The 18,981-nt window shown below is 31.9% G+C and overlaps 1 protein-coding gene across 1 annotated transcript in view; it reads left to right on the top strand.

Moving 5' to 3' along the window:
* Window positions 1–18,981, top strand: part of LOC107444912 (salivary peroxidase/catechol oxidase) — a gene marked incomplete in the record, with an annotated part of 65,228 nt that overhangs the window by 38,853 nt on the left and 7,394 nt on the right. The window contains 8 exon segments of the mRNA XM_071183107.1: window positions 892–1,056; window positions 1,623–1,724; window positions 7,138–7,233; window positions 10,747–10,944; window positions 12,274–12,410; window positions 13,401–13,562; window positions 16,948–17,150; window positions 18,195–18,364. Of these exon segments, the coding sequence (XP_071039208.1) occupies window positions 892–1,056; window positions 1,623–1,724; window positions 7,138–7,233; window positions 10,747–10,944; window positions 12,274–12,410; window positions 13,401–13,562; window positions 16,948–17,150; window positions 18,195–18,364 (1,233 nt within the window).

The following is an 18,981-nucleotide window of genomic DNA, read 5'->3' as shown; positions in this document are numbered from 1 at the left end:
ACCCCCTTCCTTAAAAATTCGCTTGGTTTCTCATGGCTGGCTTGATGGAATTGGCAAGTAGCATAAGTAACAACAACAACAACTTATTCTCGAAAAATTAACAAAGAATTCGTATTTCCCGTTGTTTGACCGAAAGTATGACCAGAAATTCTGGTTTCATAAAAATATTCTAAGTTTATTTTAATAATGGTCTGATAATATTGTTTATATTAATATAAGGAGAGATTTATATATAGAGGGGATTTCTAAAAATTTAAAAAAAAATATATGAAAAAACGACTCAGGTAGATATTCTTAATGTTATTATTCTCTTTTTTTGATTCTCTGAAATTAATTGCATGAATAATTTTTGAAAATATAACAATTTTCCGTGCAAATGTTAGACGCGTTACAGAGCTTACAACAGAAAACGACTTAAAAAGAATTAGGTTAATTATTGATTAGAAACTTATATAACTATTATAAACTAATATTACAATTTTCCGTTCAAATGTTAGACTCGTTTCAGAGCTTACAACAAAAAACGACTTAAAAAGAATTAGGTTAATTATTGATTATAAACTTATATAACAATTATAAACTAATATAAAAATTTTCCGTACAAATGTTAGACTCGTTTCAGAGCTTACAACAAAAAGCGATTAAAAAAGAATAGGGTAATTATTGACTATAAACCTAATAGAAAGGTTTTTAAGTAAAAGGTTATAAAAATTTTGACCATGTTCAAGTATGTCATGTCATGCAGTAGTTAAAAGCATAAATATTTTTTTTAAGAAGTTGAATGGGAAATAATTTAAACTTGTGTACAGATGAAGAGCTTGAATGTTTAAAAAAGTGTGAAAGAAATTTTTAAACATACCATGTATTTATTATATGGTGTGGACCTTTTAGGTACTCTTCCTTGCTGCGACAGTAATTCTTGGAAGCATCCTTCGAAGGAGATGACGAGTAACTGTTTACAGATCGAAGTACCAGCTGACGATCCATTCTATGGACCAAGGAACATAAGTTGCATCAATTTGAAAAGATCAGTCCCTGTTCAGGGTGAATGCATTGGTAAGTAAGCTGAAATAAAGAAAACGTTATTACTTCCATGCAATATACAGTTAAAAATCTCTAAAAAATGGGTAAATAACAATGAATTTGATTGTTATTTTACCGTATTCAAACAAAACAGTCAAATTACCGTAAATAAGATAGTATTCAAATTTTCAACTGGGAGAAACTTAAAATTTATCGCACTAACTAGTCCCACCAAATGAAACCACTTAGTTCCTTGCAGATAGGTGTATATTATAACCGAGAGGGCTAATCTGCCAATCTCATGACCGATGGAACGGGGGTTCGAGTCCCGGTGTTGACACCACTATATTTCCTTCATTCTTTTCAGCAGATGAAGAGCTTCCAGTGCCCTGCACTCCCTAATTTGTTGCCCTGAAATATTAGAATACGATATTGTCATTTACGTATGGATGACAGCACCATAAAGCTGCTAAACTATCTCTAATGTCCAGTTAACTTTCTTTTTTTTTTACGGTTTTGAAACCATGCTAGTTGTAAATGGTTTCAAAACAGTAGTATAAATGAAGCATTTCTTAACAGATTTATTGACACATATCTAGGTAGAAGAGAACAGATGGACCTGGCAACATCTTTTATTGATGCTTCTACTATCTATGGATCAGATGCATCTAGTGCCAAACCATTGAGAGCATATAACCATGGTAAGTTTTTTTTCCTCAATACTATACTATCGAATGTTCGCAACCACATCACGTCGCTTTATCGTAATTGTACCATACAGAATAATCGAATCACGTCGCTTTATCGTATTTTGATTTGAAATATCTAAATAGTATTAAATCAAATGATTAAATAGCTAAAAATTCTTACAATAATTCAAAAACAAATATTAATAATAATTGAATAAAATAAAATAAATCTTGTTTTGCGCAAAATTGTACGACACAAAACAATTACGAACTTATCCCGTTTTTTTTACTAATTTTAAATTACTAAAATTTTAATGTATCAAATATATAAATAAACAGCTAAAAATCTTTAAAATAATTTTAAAAAATCGATATAAAAAATAAACAAATAATCTCGTTTTGCGCAAAATTAAGTTAATAATAAATTTAGAATTCCTGTAGTAGTAGCTTTCTAAAAATACTTTTGTTTGTATTCCAATTATTTACAGTTTGTATCCAATTATAGCAGTTTTTGTGCAAGTTGATAACAGTGGATTGACTAGTGATTTTAAGTCTTCAAATGCGTTTATCTCAAAATTAGGTTTTTTCTCTCCACATTTTACACCACTTTTCTAAAATTTTTCATGAGTGTTTATGATTATAGCCAGAGCCGGATTGTACCTTTCGTAGGCCCTAGGCATAGCCGTTTTTGGGCCCTCCCCCACTAATCCCCTCTTTTCAAAATATATGCTAAAATTTTCTTGCATATTTTTTTAAACATTTTTATTAATATGATTCACTAATGATTATGATTTTATTAATATGATTAATATGATCATAAGATTCTGCAAAATAATTTATTACCGAAAAATATTATATTTTTATTTGTATCTTCATAATTTTGTGCAAAATACACTTGTTGTTTTTAAAGCTAAATTATTTTTGTCTACAAATTTTTTTCTCCCAAGTTTTTCGTAGGCCCCTGAATTTCGTAGGCCCTAGGCACGTGCCTAATGTGCCTATAGGTTAATACGGCCCTGATTATAGCACACAGTGGCGGATCCAGCGGGGGGGGGGAGGGTCATGACCCCCCAAATTGAAAAAAAATAAAAATAATAATTTTTTTAATAGTTCACAACAGAAATAAAACATTTTAAAAATTATTTAAGGGAGTATATACATCTAGGTAGGTCGGAAAAATTGATTTTTTTTCTCCATCTAATTATGTTCTTCACTGTTTCCAGAATCATAATCCAAAAGATTAAAACGAAATTCATCTTAGTTTCATTGTAAACTTTAATAATGTTGAAGCGCTCCAAGCGCGTTTCAACAGATTTAACCAAAGATCGTATAAAGGTGAAGATGGGAAACTTGCTAAACTCGTAACTAAAATCTGGATGCCTCAAAACTTGGCTTAGAGCAACTCAAAATCAAGAACGATTAAATGAACTCGCATTATTAAACATTCATCGAAGAAATGGATTTGGATGTTGAAAAAATCATTGACAGATTTGCCAAAGTTTCTAAAAAACGCATTACATTTATTATTTAAAGATGTTGAATACTTGAATTATTTATGTATTGTTCATTATGAAAAAAATAAATGAGAAGACTAGCATTAAAAACCTCAGTTTTTTTCTTTCAGAAAAGTATTTAAAAAAAATTTTTTTTTGATAAAAAATTAACTGTGGGGGGGGGGGAATCTGAGTCTATGACCCCCCCCCCAGGAAAAATTTCTGGATCCGCCCCTGATAGCACACATGTTTTGAAGTACAAACTAAGAGAAATAAAGTAGAATTTCATTCTTTATGCAAGTTTTTTCGCAGGCACGTGTAGAAAATTGCTCTTTTTACTATATTGATCCCAGGCTCAGTAGTATATACCCTTGATTTTAAGATAATAGTTCAAAACATAGTTCATATCCTTCTAGATAAAATCCTCAAAGGATTTTTTGTTTTGGATGATAGTTGTTTAGCACGATAGTTGTTTTACGTTGTTTAGCATACATGCAAAAAAATGTCTCATTTTTACAAAAAAAGGACCATTTTGAAAAATAAAATTAAAAAAATTTTTTGTGCTAATTTTATAATAATAAAACATAGAAACTAGTTTTTTAAAATGTCATATTAATATTTAAAAAAGAAGTTGTCGAAACCAGTCGGATACCTTAAAGCAGGGGTCCCCAACCCTATGCCCGCGGGCACCATGGCGCCCTTCGATGGTTTTAGGTGTGCCCGCTGCTTGTGCCCGACTATAAAATATTTCAGTTTTCCGTTTTCCCTTAAAAGACTGCATTTTTAAAAAAAATTTTAAGCTTTTTTAATAAAGATGATAAACGCTAACAAAATAGAAGTCACCAGGAAAACGACCTTCATCCCCCCAGAACAGAGCTAAATGTAGCTGATCTATTTTCCACTGTCGCCCACACCTGAAATAAAATGAATCGGTCCATTTTTACAGTAGCTGTACTACGAAGGCGTTTTTTCGAAACTCGTCTCTTGAAAATCGCTTTGAAATAACGTTCATTCATTCGTTTTGTCGATTTCTTTTTCGATTTATACTTTTTATGTTCATATTTTTTGCATACAGCGTTTACTTCTTCATTATTTTTAAATACTTCCTTTGTTTACACTAAAATGAGTGGATCAAGCAAAAGGCAGCGTACCTATAATTTTAATACCGAATGGGAGGAATCATATTGCTTCGTCAATTCAAAAGATAAATGTGTTTGCTTGTTATGTGGAAATAGTGTTGCGGTGCCGAAAAAACATAATGTTGAACGTCATTTCCAAACAGTTCATTCTACCTTTAATACGAGCTATCCACTTAAATCTGCAATTCGAAAAAAGAAAATAGAGCAGTTAAAATCAACTCTTTCTGTACAACAGTCGCTTTTTACAAGTACTAAGATAAAATCTAAAAATGCCACTATTGCTTCTTTAAAAATTTCTCATATGCTCGCAAAGAAAAAAAAGCCCTTTCTGGATGGTGAGTTAATAAAAGAAGTATTTCTTACTGGTGCTGATTGTTTATTTGAGGGATTTTCCAACAAACATGAAATAATTTCAGCAATACAAGACTTACAGTTATCAGATAATACTGTTACAAGAAGAATAGGAGCCATTTCAAGAGATATGCAAAATCAATTGCAGAGTGATTTGGAAATATGTGAGTGGTTCTCACTACAATTCGACGAGTCTACAGACATAGCAGACACAGCACAGTTAGCAGTTATGGTGAGAATGGTATTAAGTGATTTTACAGTAAAAGAAGAGCTACCAAAAATGTTGCCCATGAAAGGACGGACAACAGGAGAGGATATTTATAAAACATTTATAACATTTGCAAGTTTGATAAATATGCCTCTTCAGAAATTGTCAGCGATAACCACTGATGGGGCACCAGCAATGGTGGGAAACGTGAATGGTTTTATTGCTCTCTGTAAAAAAGATGAGACATTTCCAAGTTTTATGTCATATCACTGCATTATCCACCAGGAAGTTTTGTGCGGTAAAGTACTACCATTTGGGCACGTAATAAAAATTGTTACCAAAATTGTCAATTTAATTCGAGCATCTCCTTTGCAGCATCGACTTTTCAAGGCCCTGTTGCAAAATCCTGATGATGCTGACCTCATTTTACATACTGAAGTACGCTGGCTCAGTAAAGGCAAAGTACTTGATCGATTTATACACTTAATTGAAGAAATAAAAAATTATCTTGCAGCCAAAAACCAAATATTTTTAGAGCTAAACGATCCTCTTTGGCTAGCGGATCTATCTTTCGTAACAGACATAATGGAAAAACTAAATAATTTAAACTTGGAGCTGCAGGGAAAGGATAAACATATAGCAAGAATGATAGGGGCTATAAACTCTTTCAGAGCTAAGCTGGTTTTGTGGATATCACATTTGAAAACGAAGTCTCTTGCCCATTTTCCATGCATGAAAAAAATGATAGGTGACAGTGAAATTGATTTATCAACATTTGTCATCAACCTCCAATTACTTCAAGATCAATTTGAAAAGCGCTTTCAACAATTTAATAGCATCGAGCCTATGGTCACCTTTTTTGTAAATCCTTTTACCAACCAAATAAACGTAACCGAAATAGCAACATACATTTCAGAATTTCTTCAAGTGAGACAAGAAGAAGTGGAGATAGAAATTTTGGATCTTCAGAATGACATTATCCTCAAAACTATTATATCAGATGAGAAATTCTGGAATATAGTTGACAGAAATAAATTTCCTTTCTTAAAAAGAGCAGCATATAAAATAAAGTCGTTTTTTGGTTCCACATACTTGTGTGAATCATTGTTTTCAACAATGAATATTATAAAATCAAAATATAGATCACGACTTACAAATGAACACCTTGACGATTGCTTGCGAGCAGGAATTTCATCATATTCTCCCAATTATGAAGCTCTGGCCAATGAAATGCAATGTCAAAGATCACATTGAGTGTATTCATAAATAATTTTTATGCTACATATGTTTTACAAACAATTTAGTAATAATTTATTTTCCAAAGGATATTAATACTAATTATATTTATATGATAAATTAATTTTTAAAATTAAATTTTTTGTGCATTATATGTGGTGTGTATTATTACCTATGTTTACCATACCAACTATAAATTTATCTTGAAAAAATAAATGGTGCCCGCCATTGGACCGATATTCTGGTATTTGCTCTTAGGTACAAAAAGGTTGGGGACCCCTGCCTTAAAGCCTAAAATGATCACGAACGCATTATTTCTTTCATAATAAATTTTTTATATCCTAGTCATAATTAACTCAAATTATTAAACAACAGTATAAAATAACAGTTAAATTTAAAATAAATAAAACAGTTCACGCATTCCTCTTTTAGCCACGTGCTCATCGTGTTGCATCATTTTACTAGAACATATTTAAATTTCGGAATTGAATATTTCTGAGAGTAAAAATAAAAAAATAGAAAAAACTTGACCTTCAAGTTAGATTATTCAAGCATTTCACCCCCCCCCCCACTAAATCATTGTAGAGAATTTGCATAAATTTCTTCTACTTTTTTTCCGTTACACACGTGAAGCAGAAGAAAGAGGGGAGGTAGTGATTGCGGGTGGGGGAATTCATCAACAGTTTCCTTGGGTATGAAAGAGATAGCATCTGTTGCGCTATTGTTACGTTCTTGCAAACTGTTTTTCACTTGCATTGTTAATTTTTTAAATTATTATTGATCGCAAAATGTTAAAATAGATCAGTGTAAATCAATGCAACTTTTTTTTTGAATAATTAAAAAATAATTTTTTTTAAAAAATACTTTTGAAAAGTATTTTTAATAATTTTCTTCTCTTGTCATTATTTTTTATTATTTTTTCAATATTTTTACTTACATATATATATATATTACTAGAGTTTTAAATAATTTGTTTCAACTTTTTCTTTTTAATTTAGGTCAACTGCGTACCCAAAAAATCAACAATGCTTTTTTTCCAGTGTACGGAAACGATTCAGATATAAACTGTGGAAAATATCGATGTTTTGCTTCAGGTTATATTTATATTTTAATTCTTGATTTGTGTTTGGTTTATAGTGTGCTCTCCTGGAAAAGTGCTATTTAATTTTGTGCTATCTTAAATGGAACACGATTTATTCTGACTTTATCTCACGCAATTATATTTTGAAACTAGTAGCACAATATTAAATTTCGTGTACTATAAAAAGGAAATACTTAAAATTTTATTTATTTTTGACAAAATAATTTCCAGGATAATGTTCTGAGGGTATGTTTCAATAAAATATTTTTACTCGTTTAAATATGCGAATTTCGTGAACAACATAAGGATTAATAATGCATACCGAATAGCACAATCGATAAGTAAAATATGTTCAACAATAAAGTGCAATACCATCTGCACACCACAGGCTGAGCGAGGCCTTAGATCAGGGATGGGCAAACTACGGCCCGCGGGCCAACTGTGGGCCGCCGGAAGGTTTTATCCGGCCCGCGGATAGAATTTTAATTTGCCGATCAGTGGCAAATATAAACAATATACATCTTGACAACTATTTGCAATTATTTCTGTTTTTCCTTCTTTAACAAAGTACTGATGACCTTTTTACTTTCTCTATTTTTGTTCTACAAAACATAAATTGATGGAAATAGTTAGCACAGACAGCTTCAATTGGTAAAATGTTGAAAGTAGAAGTTCATAGAATAGCCGTAGATTGGCTCTAACTAGCGTTTGTCTTTCTCGAGGAATCTAATATAGTTAAATTATACTTCGCATTTGGCAGACTGCGCATTTTAAGATCCAACGAGCGGACAATCTAACAATCATCTGAAGCAGTTGTTTCTAAATATGCCAAAGTTTGACAAATCATTAACAAAAGCTAGTTTTCAAAATTTAATATTTCATGCCCAGAAAATCAGCGCTATGTTTGCTTAATCTTATATATGTGAACAAGAGTTTTCAACTATGAACCTTAGAAAAAAATCATTTCAGAAGTAGACTAACAGAAAAACATTTAGCCTTGTTCCTTAAAATAAGCATATATCACTTTGAACCTTAATATAAGGTACTTTTAAAAATGAAATCGCAATTTCATTCATCTCACTAAATATTTAAATTAAAACTTGTATATCGCTTTTTTTTAAAATTCCCATCAAACATTTTTTCCCCTCGATTTTTGGCCCTCGACCAAAAAAGTTTGCCCATCCCTGCCTTAGATAAAACTTTTTAAATATTTTACTGCTGCGATTCGCTTAAGCAAATGAATTTCTCATCATCCTAGATTTTCGCCTATGTTATTGAAATGAGCCGCGGTGGCTCAGAGAATTGAGCGCTCGTCTCCTAATGAGGTGACCATGGTTCAGTGCTGACGAAGAATATCCTCAGTGGTAGACGGATCATGTGTTAGAGTCCCCTTGCCGTCAGTCTAACCGGGTTTTTTTTCGTGGTTTTCCTAACGCATATCCGAATCAGTTCCATCAAAATAGTCCAACACGAAGGCATATTTCTCCCAATACTTGGTGGAGTTTCCCGTCTTCTGTATTGGGTTCAAAATTACAAGGCTACGGAATTGCCATTGGTAGTCGTAAACTCAAAAATTGGGTTGACTGTTAAACGATGGCCATATATATAATCTCATATATAAACTATATTTAGTGGACTATATGTAATAGTCAAGCTAACCATGGGAGGTTTTCGTGATTTTTCTTTCTATGTAACGCAAATGTGGGTTAGTACCATCAAACGGTCCCATACGAAGGCAAATTTCTCCCAATACTTGGTGGAGTTCCCCGTCTTCTGTATTGGGTTCAAAATTACAAGGCTACGGAATTGCCATTGGTAGTCGTAAACTCAAAAATTGGATTGACTGTTAAACGATGGCCATATATATAATCTCCTATATAAACTATATTTAGTGGACTATATGTAATAGTCAAGCTAACCATGGGAGGTTTTCGTGATTTTTCTTTCTATGTAACGCAAATATGGGTTAGTACCATCAAACGGTCCCATACGAAGGCAAATTTCTCCCAATACTTGATCCAGGAGTTCTCTTGTCTTCCGGATTGGGTTCAAAATTACAATGATGCGGAGTTGAACATTGGTAGTCGTAAACTCAAAAAATCGGGTCGAATGTTCAACGACTGTTATAAAAATTAAAAACAAATAAAATGCCGTTGATTGCAAATAATTTAGTTTTATCGAAACATCTTTTAAATCATAACTGTAAATGAAATAGACACTAAAATATTGGTTACAGATAGCTTTAGGAATACTAATTTGCTGACATACTTCACCTATGCTACCACGTTCATGGTGATAATTGAATTTATCAGTTACAACGAATAAAAATAATTAAATCTTAATATATGGGTAATAAAATGTGTTTTCTATTGATAGCTACAATCTAGGAAGCCTCAATTACGTTATCTTTAATATATAGGGAAAAAAAAGAATCATTTGCAGTTTAATTCCATTGCAAAAATTCCCTTTTTTAAACATCTTTTCCGAACGGACAAATTGGAATTTTCGAACATATTTTTTAGGGCTAAAATTGCCCCTTTAACCCACTGTCCAAATTTCAGCGTTGTAGAACAAATGGTTCAGAAAATATAAGACAAACGAACAGACAAACTCTTCATTATATTATTATAGATATGTTCCGCTTAGAGAATCAGTTAAAGTTATTTATCGTATTTCTTATTCCATAATTTTTACCAAAAAGGAATTTTTTTTCTTCTGTACGAGGTACTCAGAAATGAGATTAGTTCCTTATTTTCGATTTCATTTATATGTTTCTTTATTTTATCGTGATATTTATACGTATCATTTTTATGTTTCTTAATTTCAATATTAACAATAATTATAAAAAAATGAATTGTTATAATTATATACAGATATAATAACGATCTAATGCCACCAGTGTGGGACCCTGGGTAAAAGGCTCCATCCTTACGATTGTTCCATTTCTTGGGTATATTTCGTTCATCAGGAGTTGGCACTTGGCTCCACCTCCTCTGACGAAGTAAGAGCATTTCAGCTTGGAAGTAAGAGGAGAAACGTCTCCGCTCCTGAAATTGAGACAACCCTTAATGCGTACCAAACGCAAACAGTGAATTCTTTTTCAGTCACTTACTTCACTTTATCACCTGCTATTATACCTTTCGTTACTCTAGTTAATTAAATATATTGCAGCAAAATGTCTCAAAAAAGACAAACTATTCACTCAAAAAAGAGGAGCATCATCAAATTTAAGAAATATTTAATGTTAAAAAAAATGCACATAAAGATTGCGAAATTAATATTTTTATCATACGATTGCTAAACAGCAACCTTGTACACATCCTTCTCCCAAAAATAGCGAAATAGTATCGTTGGATACTACGAGATGAAAACGGAGCCAAGTGTCAACTCCTGGTGAACGAACTATAGTTGCTTGCCAAGTATGTAAAGTTCTAACCCTTTTTTCAGGAGTGCAATTTACAGGAATGGTTTTATATTTTTTGAGGAATTTTATTCTAGTACACTAAAAATACCAATCCATATCTAGGTGATCGCCGTGCAAATATGCTGACAGAACTGACTGTTATGCACGTGTTATGGTATAGAGAACATAACAGAGTTGCTGAAGAGTTACATGACATAAATCCTTATTGGAACGACGAGAGATTATACCAGGAAGCTCGTCGCATTGTAATTGCTGAAATTCAGAACGTGATGTATTCTGATTGGTTGAATATTATATTAGGTAATATATGCCAATATTTAAATAATAGTACCTCTTTTTCCAAAACTATCAATTTTTTGTAAGATTAACTAACTGAATCTGTTAGTTAAATGCACGAAAACTATCATTGATTTTTTGAATTTTTTATTATATATATTGGCTTTATTGACTAGATTTCAATACTCAAAAATATCTTACTGGACAAACTGAAAACTATTCTTAACACTTTTCAGGGTAGAAAAAATTTAAATCAAGAAATGACTAGGGAATTATGGTCATCATTTGGATGTCCACAATGAAGCAATTTGCTTTATTTTAATGTTTTTAAAAATAAAAAGTGGTTGGTCAAAAACCTCGTTGTTAAATCTGCACCAGTTTTAGCGGTCATTTAATATAATTATCAAAAATGAGAGGGTCATTTGTTTATCCTCAAAAAAATAATTTTTCCAAATGTTTTTGGTGTTTTCAGAAGAACTAAGGAAAGAAAAGCATATCCGTTTCAGCCAATTATAGTTCAAGGGGAAGGCCACGTTTTCGAGACAATCGGTATAATGTGATCGCGAACCCTTTTCACATCAACAAGATGAAACCGATCAATATGGAGCTGGAGCGACAACAAGTTTACCCAGTATCACCTTCTGGCCAAACTAACTGAAACCTGGAAGTATCGAGTTCGAATCCCTATCTAACTCTTAAGTTGCCTTTGTGCTTACCTCTTAAGTTGCCTTTGTGCTTGTTATCTGTTCGTCTTTTGGTTGAGTTTTTGATTCATACGCCTCTTAGTTTTGAGCGCACAAGCCAAAAAGTAAACAATACCAATCCAAGACTATTCGACTTCAAGAAGAGGAAACGGACCATTCTAAATAACTTTTGATCTAATGATCGGATCTTCATGTTCTTGGACTCAATCTTAATAGTTTGAGAGGCTGACTTCAAATATGCTACTTAGTTAATGCAGACGATTTTTTTAAAGTTACAAAATAAGACATTTAGACTTTCAGAATTAATTTGTGCTATCTCTTACGATATATATCGTAGAATTATTAAGCAGACAACAGAGAGAATTCTTGCAACAGAGTATAGAACAAAATACGATCCAATTTTCGAGTTATTAGCGTATATTCATACAGACAGATTTTCTCTTTTCTATTGATAAAGATGATTAGGTTAATAAACTAATAAAATATCCCGAAGGTCTATAAAATTTATAATAGAAAACAAAAAGATGATTGAATCAGCTTTAATTCAAATGATTATTATGATTTTTAAAATACTTAAAAAAAAAACACATAAACAAATAAAACAATATTTTTTCAGCGTTGTAATTCTGAACACCTCATTTATTTTTAGGTGACGAAGCAATGGATTACTTTGACTTGAAGATTGATCAAGACAAGCCATACGAAGGATATGACGAAACTATTAATCCAACAGTATATAATGTTATGGCAGCAGCTGCCTTAAGATTCGGACATAGTTTCATACAGGTAATTATTATAATTTTTTTTACAAGTGGACTTTTAATCTTTTCTTTTGATTATTTCGTTATGGGATAGATTTTCATGAGTTTTCATTTATTTTTCAGTAATTAATTTTTTTTTACTTAGAATTAATTGCAAAGTTCTTAAATTTAAAATTTCAATCGATTTCTGTGTCAAAATAAGTTATATGAAGTTTCAAAGTTCTCGTTTAAGTTATAGGGTTTTTTTAAGTTGGAGAAAAATGATTTTTTTCCTTAAATAAAAAGTTATTTTTTTTTGGTTTGGAAAATATTATTTAGAAAGTTTTTCTCACCATAGCATATAGATAATTTGTTTTATCTCTAGTAGTAATAGTAGTGGTAGTACTTTATTTACGACGCATTAGTGTTGCACAATGGGCTATTACAACACTTCCTGGCAGAGAGAAGGCCTCGTTACGGATCAATTTAGTAGTCCGGCGTAACAAACATAAACTGCGCAGTGGAGGAAAGGAAGATGTCACTAAGCCTGGGCTATTAATCTGCGCAGTGGGGGAGATACAAAAGATGGCATTACGTTTGGGCTTGTTTATGCGTGTTACATGTGCTCAGATCTTCTCTCTTCTAGGAGTTGTTGGCTATTCGCGGAGGTCTGGGAAGTATCCCCGAGGATGATCCGAAGACGTGGCATCACAATTTTGATCCTCTTCGGAGGGAATGGCTCTCACACTTTGGTAGCCTTAGTGACCGATGACCTGAGGGCGAAGTCGAGCTCTTTACACCAGAACAGTTTAACGACGACCGATATCTTGCCCTGAGTAGGTTGATCAGAAAGGTCACCCACCCGCTCACTGACCCCAACCAGTGATGCTTGAATTCGGTGTTCTACTGGGAACCGAATCTTTGCGATCAGTTCACTGCGGGACTTGTTTTATATATACCTTATAGTTGTAATTTACCGCAAGTGTTGTTAAAATTTAAAAAAAAATAACATTATGAGCTTGTGTTGCTTTTTTAGGAAGACATTTTGTTGATTGGTCCAAATCAAAATACTACGAAATTGATGCTTCATTATACATTCTTCAACGTGAGTTTATTGCACAACAAGGGACTTGATTGGATTATAAAAGGGGCTACTCAACAAAAAGTTCATACTGTTGACAGCTTCATCACTAATGATGTAAGTAGTAATTTTTCTTATAAAGAAAGGAACAGATAACTGTTTTTCTAAGTTCATTTGTTAAAGAAAATAAAATATCTACAGTTTATATACCTTATATTATGTACCATATTATATTATTTATATACCTTATATTATATACCTTAATATGTTATATTTCAAGCAAAGCTATAACTTTAAACTATATGTACTATCTGACCGTAAAAAAATATCCGAGCTTTAGAACGGATAAATAACTTTAATATTTTAAAAATTATTATTATTTTCTTATAAATTACCGATTTGGCGAGAATTTTTCACCTCGATAAAAATTATCAAGGTCAATGAACAACACTGTGAAAAATTTTTTTCTTCTTTTCTGTAGCTTTGGATTTTTTAAGAAATTTTAAATACTTTTGTTTCGCTAGTTTAAAATTTGCAATTGGGTTTTCTCTCCCGCGCTTTTTATTAGTGAGATTTTATTTTATTTTTTTAAATCGAAATGTACAGGTTTAAAATCTTTAAACGGTGAGTTACATAAATATCGCAAAACACTTCTGGAAAAATTAGAACACATCATCAGGATTAAAATTGTATAGGAAACCATGACCGGAAATGTCATCATGCGCCACTAGGGGCGTTTCCCTAATATGAACTGTTTTTTTCTTGTGCTTCTAAACAAGTAATGATATGGAAGTACCACAATGCGATAAAATTTCTTTGTATGGTTTTCTATGCAATTTTAATCATGATGATGTGCCCTAATTTTCCTAGAAGTTTGTCGCAACATTTCTATGACCCCCTGTTATATATATTGTTTTTAAACTCATGTTTTTAATCATGTTAACTTAATGTTTTTTCTACAAAAATAGACTAAAAATGTCATTAAAAAAACCTGTAGTTAAGGAAGCAAACCTAGTTTTAGATTTGAAACCCACACATGAATTTGTATTAGGAATAAATTAAGAATAAAAAAAATGTTCCTCACTCAATTCTTTAATTTCTGCTGATTTTTATGAGATTTTTTTAAAATTAAAAAAACCAGATCACAAACATTTTTATATTTCACAATGTTTTGACTTTTCTTTACAATCATATTTCGCCCAAATTTTAGAATTAGCACAGAGGGCACTGGTTAAAGATGTGCTAAACTTGACCCAACAGTCGCGAATAACTGTTACAAATTCACAACAGTTTTGAAAATAGCCTAATATTCATAAAAAAAATATTACTTTATATGAGAACAGAGGTTTCGAAAAACATCCCTTTTCTTATAACGTTGCTTTCATTTTGCTCATTTCAGTACAAAGATAATATTCATTTAAATAATGTTGTTACCTACATAGCTGTATAGGAAATAAATCCATATAAATTCCATATAAAATCAATATAAATCCATACCATTTACAATACAAACAAAAAGAACTCTTAAACTCAACAGAATTAAACACGGGAAAAACCAGGCATTTCTCCATATATGATTAAAACGCAATAGCAAAAATAGCCATTTTCCATATTGTCGGTGCATTTTTATTGGCCAAAAAAATCATGTGGTATGACTCAGTTTTTTTCATATAAGGATTCCTGATTTTTTTTCTTGATTTCGTCTAAATAAAATAAAATTAGTCCCGCAGTGGACTGATCGTTAAGACACGGTTCCCAGCAGATCACCGAAGTCAAGCATCACTGGCTACGGTCAGTGTGCGGGTGGGTGACCACTTGGATCAGCCTGCGCAGGGACCGAGGGTGTGCGGTATTGATCCTCGTTAAACTGTTCTACCGTAAAGTGCTCGTTTTCGCGTGCAGGTCGTCGGGCTACCGAAGCGGGGGTGCCATCCCCTCTGCAGAGGATCAAAATTGTGATGGCGTGTCTTCGGATCATTCTCAGGGATGTTTCCCAGACCGTCGCCAATAGCCCATTGTGCAGCTCTAGTGCGACGTAAATGAACAACAACTAAATAAAATTAATACAAGTTGTAAGATATTTTTTGAACAATAAAGTCTTTCTCAATGCCTAATTTAAAACTTTATATTTGTAATATATATTTGTCATCCCTTCTTAGAATTCTCTTCTTTCATTGCGTTTTTGATCTTGGTATTTATGTCAAATTAAAGGCTTACAACTAAGAGTGGTGCTTCTTCATTTAAAAAAAAAAGATGTTACCTAATTACGTCCAGTTTTAAGACAAACATTTTTAAATCGGGATTTAAACTTGTAAAAAATTGCTAAAGAGTAAATAAGTTATGTTTTACATTGTGTGTTTTGTGTAAAACTATGTCTAGTAATATAATCTATTAAAATGATGAATACGAAATTGAAAATAATTATGAAAGTGTAACTTTTTTGCACTAATTTAAATTTTTTGGCGGAAACATTTAACGAGGTTAAGTAACCAAAGATTAAATAGGACATAAAAAAAATTACGTCGATGAAGTTGCAACTGTAGCCGAGAAAAATGATAATGCCAAAATTTTATTTCAATAGAATCGGGATCTAAATATGAGAAGCCAAATCTACATTAAGATAATAAATCGTGGAATATTTTAATCGAATATTTTTAATTTCTATACAACGATATTTTAATAGACCGGAAAGAAAATTTTACTGTGGCAAATATAGTTAGTTGTTGGTGAACGAAACGAGAATGTTCTTGAGTATACTAATAAATAGTGAAAAAAAAAATATTTCCATTTGAAAATTTCACAGTTATTTTTTTACACTTCTTTACACTCAGTTATAGTTCTATTTTTCTAAGGAGGCAATAAGAACTGTACACTCTAAGAAATTTTCATAAAATTTGGGGAAGTGACCGTTATTTTATGCAGCCTGATCCCTATTTTTGGGGAAAAATCCCAGGTATACGGTTATTATATAAAGCTTTTTAATTCGAGAATATATACACTCATGACGGTTTCAGCACCAGACTATAGTCACATGGGTTTGGTCCAAAGAACAACTTTCTTGCATTTTTTCTACATTACTGGTAACGAGCACGCATCTCTCTCACTTTCCGGCAGAGGGCACCACTATACTATGTAACGTCATTCCACGATTTAATCGAAAAACAAATCGCCTGAGTCTCATACAAGGGTCTAAGTCCAGCCGAAACGTAACTTTTACCTGCATATCGTTAATTTTCAGTTAGTCGCCATACATTTTCCAAAAAATAAAAAAAAAATAAAAAAAAAAATAAAAAAATTACATGTTGACCTGCATTTTGACGTCATTTTAACCATACAGACATAGATTTATTTTTACGGTCAGTGACTGGAGTATTTTTTGCTTGTCACTGACCGTAATCTGGTGTCTTCTTTTGGAGAGTATAAAACAGATGCTCATACAAAAATTGTCTCAAGCATGATGTGTCAGCACTAATAACTCATTAACTATTTCTTTTTTTTATAGGCTCGAACGAAACTGTTTCCATTTACTGGAACTGATTACGGATTTGATTTGGCATCTCTTGGTATTCAGAGGTCAAGAGACCATGGAATACCACCTTACACAAAATGGAGAGCTGTTTGTGGATTATCAGAAGTCAAATCTTGGGATGACCTCTATGACATTATGGATCCTTTCCGAGTACAAATGCTCCGAGAAGCTTATGAGTAAATACTAATTCTATCCATATTCATTAATTAACCATGTATAAATTCCATAAATTAATTGTTTATCAATAAATTACCCACCAATTTTATATAATGGTTGCCCAAATGAAAAGTAGACATGTGTGATTGCGTCAGAAATATTGTTTCAATATGAGCTACATCATTCAGAGTTATAAGGGAAGGTAGGAAAAGTATACTTCAGGTTATGTATGATTGATTAATCAGCTCGCAGGAAAGCATTTAATGCAAATGTAAAGTCATACTGAGGAGGGATGCTTCAAAAACATAACAAAGCTTATTGATACTGTTTTTTTTTCGGTAGTACACATGTCAAGAATCGTAACTCTTCGATCGAACGAATATTTAATCAGCAAATATTTAATACGAAATTTAATCAGCGAATATTTAATCAGCAACGACGGTGCATTTATTGAGGATCACGATATTTGCTTATCTTAGTCTTGGCTAATTGTGGACTATTGTATATTATGGCTACTTATTTGCATTTGACTGGTACTTTTATATACTCAAATTATTTTTGCATCATGTTAATTTTGTGTTTTCTGATAATTATTGACGAAAATTGCATTGAAATAATAGTTTTTACCTATTTATTATAAACTTTTGTAATGTCCTGATTTGACAGCCAAATTAGTGTGCTATACAAGTTAAGCGCCAAGTCAATAACTTAAAATAGAACAGCTAAGTTTGAACTTTCAAATAGGCTCTAAAAAAATTATTATTATTTTTTTTTGTGATTTACAGATTTGGCAATCAAATCTCCAGGCTCTGCCACCTAAGCGTCAAACCAGTAACTTGAAATCGAACAGCTAAATTTGAGCTCATTAGAATGAAATTTTAGTCAATAATAAACATTTTAAACACATAAAATTAAGTTATTATGTTACTGTACAATTCTTAATCTTGAGGATGAGCCCTAATCTTATAACGCTGCTCTGAATCTCTCTGTCCAAAAAAAGAAAAAAAAAAGAGAAATTGACACGTTTAGTATACTATTTAATGCATTTATGTTTTTTTTTTCAGAGACGTTGAAGATGTTGATTTTATTCCTGGAGCATTGGCAGAAAACCACGTTAAAGGCACAATGATAGGCCCCACTCATCTCTGTCTTATTGGGCGACAATTTAAAAAAACTCGCCATGGGGATAGATTTTGGTTTGAAAGACCTGAAACGCCAGCTTCTTTTACAAAAGGTAGCAGTCATTCAACATTATTTTATGTAGTATATATATATATATATNGTGATATATAGCCAGTGGATGGACTCTGATGATTTAATGCCCAGTGTTTCCTTAATAGGTTGATATTGATTGTTTGATTGGTCCTTTTCATTTAATAGCAAATTTTTGCCAAATCTTTTTTGCTGTTGCTTGGATTAAATTATATTTTTAAAAAATTTATATTAGAAAAAATGGACGGATATAAATCAAAACAACCAACAATCAACAATCAAAATAATATAAATATGCGACAAAATTTAGTTAAACATACTGACATACTGAAGAATTTAAGAATTTTTGAGAAAGCAAAATATATACATTTAATGTATACATTACAACTGTGAAATATGTGAATTGTTAAAGAAGAACTCTTCTTCCACATGAATCTTTCCACGAAGAATTGATGAGTTTTGAAGGATCAAAATTTTGAATGGAAGCATTGGGCATTTTAATAAAAATTCTGTCTTCCAGAGTATCTTTCTACATTGATATACTTCTATCATTAAGCGATTAAAAAAAATGAGCCGGCTGTTTATTTAATTTAAGTCGGCCCCTTTTTATGGTTGACTCGCCACGTAGTGAGTGCTTAT

Source organism: Parasteatoda tepidariorum, chromosome 7 (assembly GCF_043381705.1).
Source record: "Parasteatoda tepidariorum isolate YZ-2023 chromosome 7, CAS_Ptep_4.0, whole genome shotgun sequence".
NCBI classification, from domain to species: Eukaryota; Metazoa; Arthropoda; class Arachnida; order Araneae; family Theridiidae; genus Parasteatoda; species Parasteatoda tepidariorum.
The sequence above is the reverse complement of the archived record's forward strand: the minus strand, read 5'-3'. Positions and strand labels throughout refer to the sequence as shown.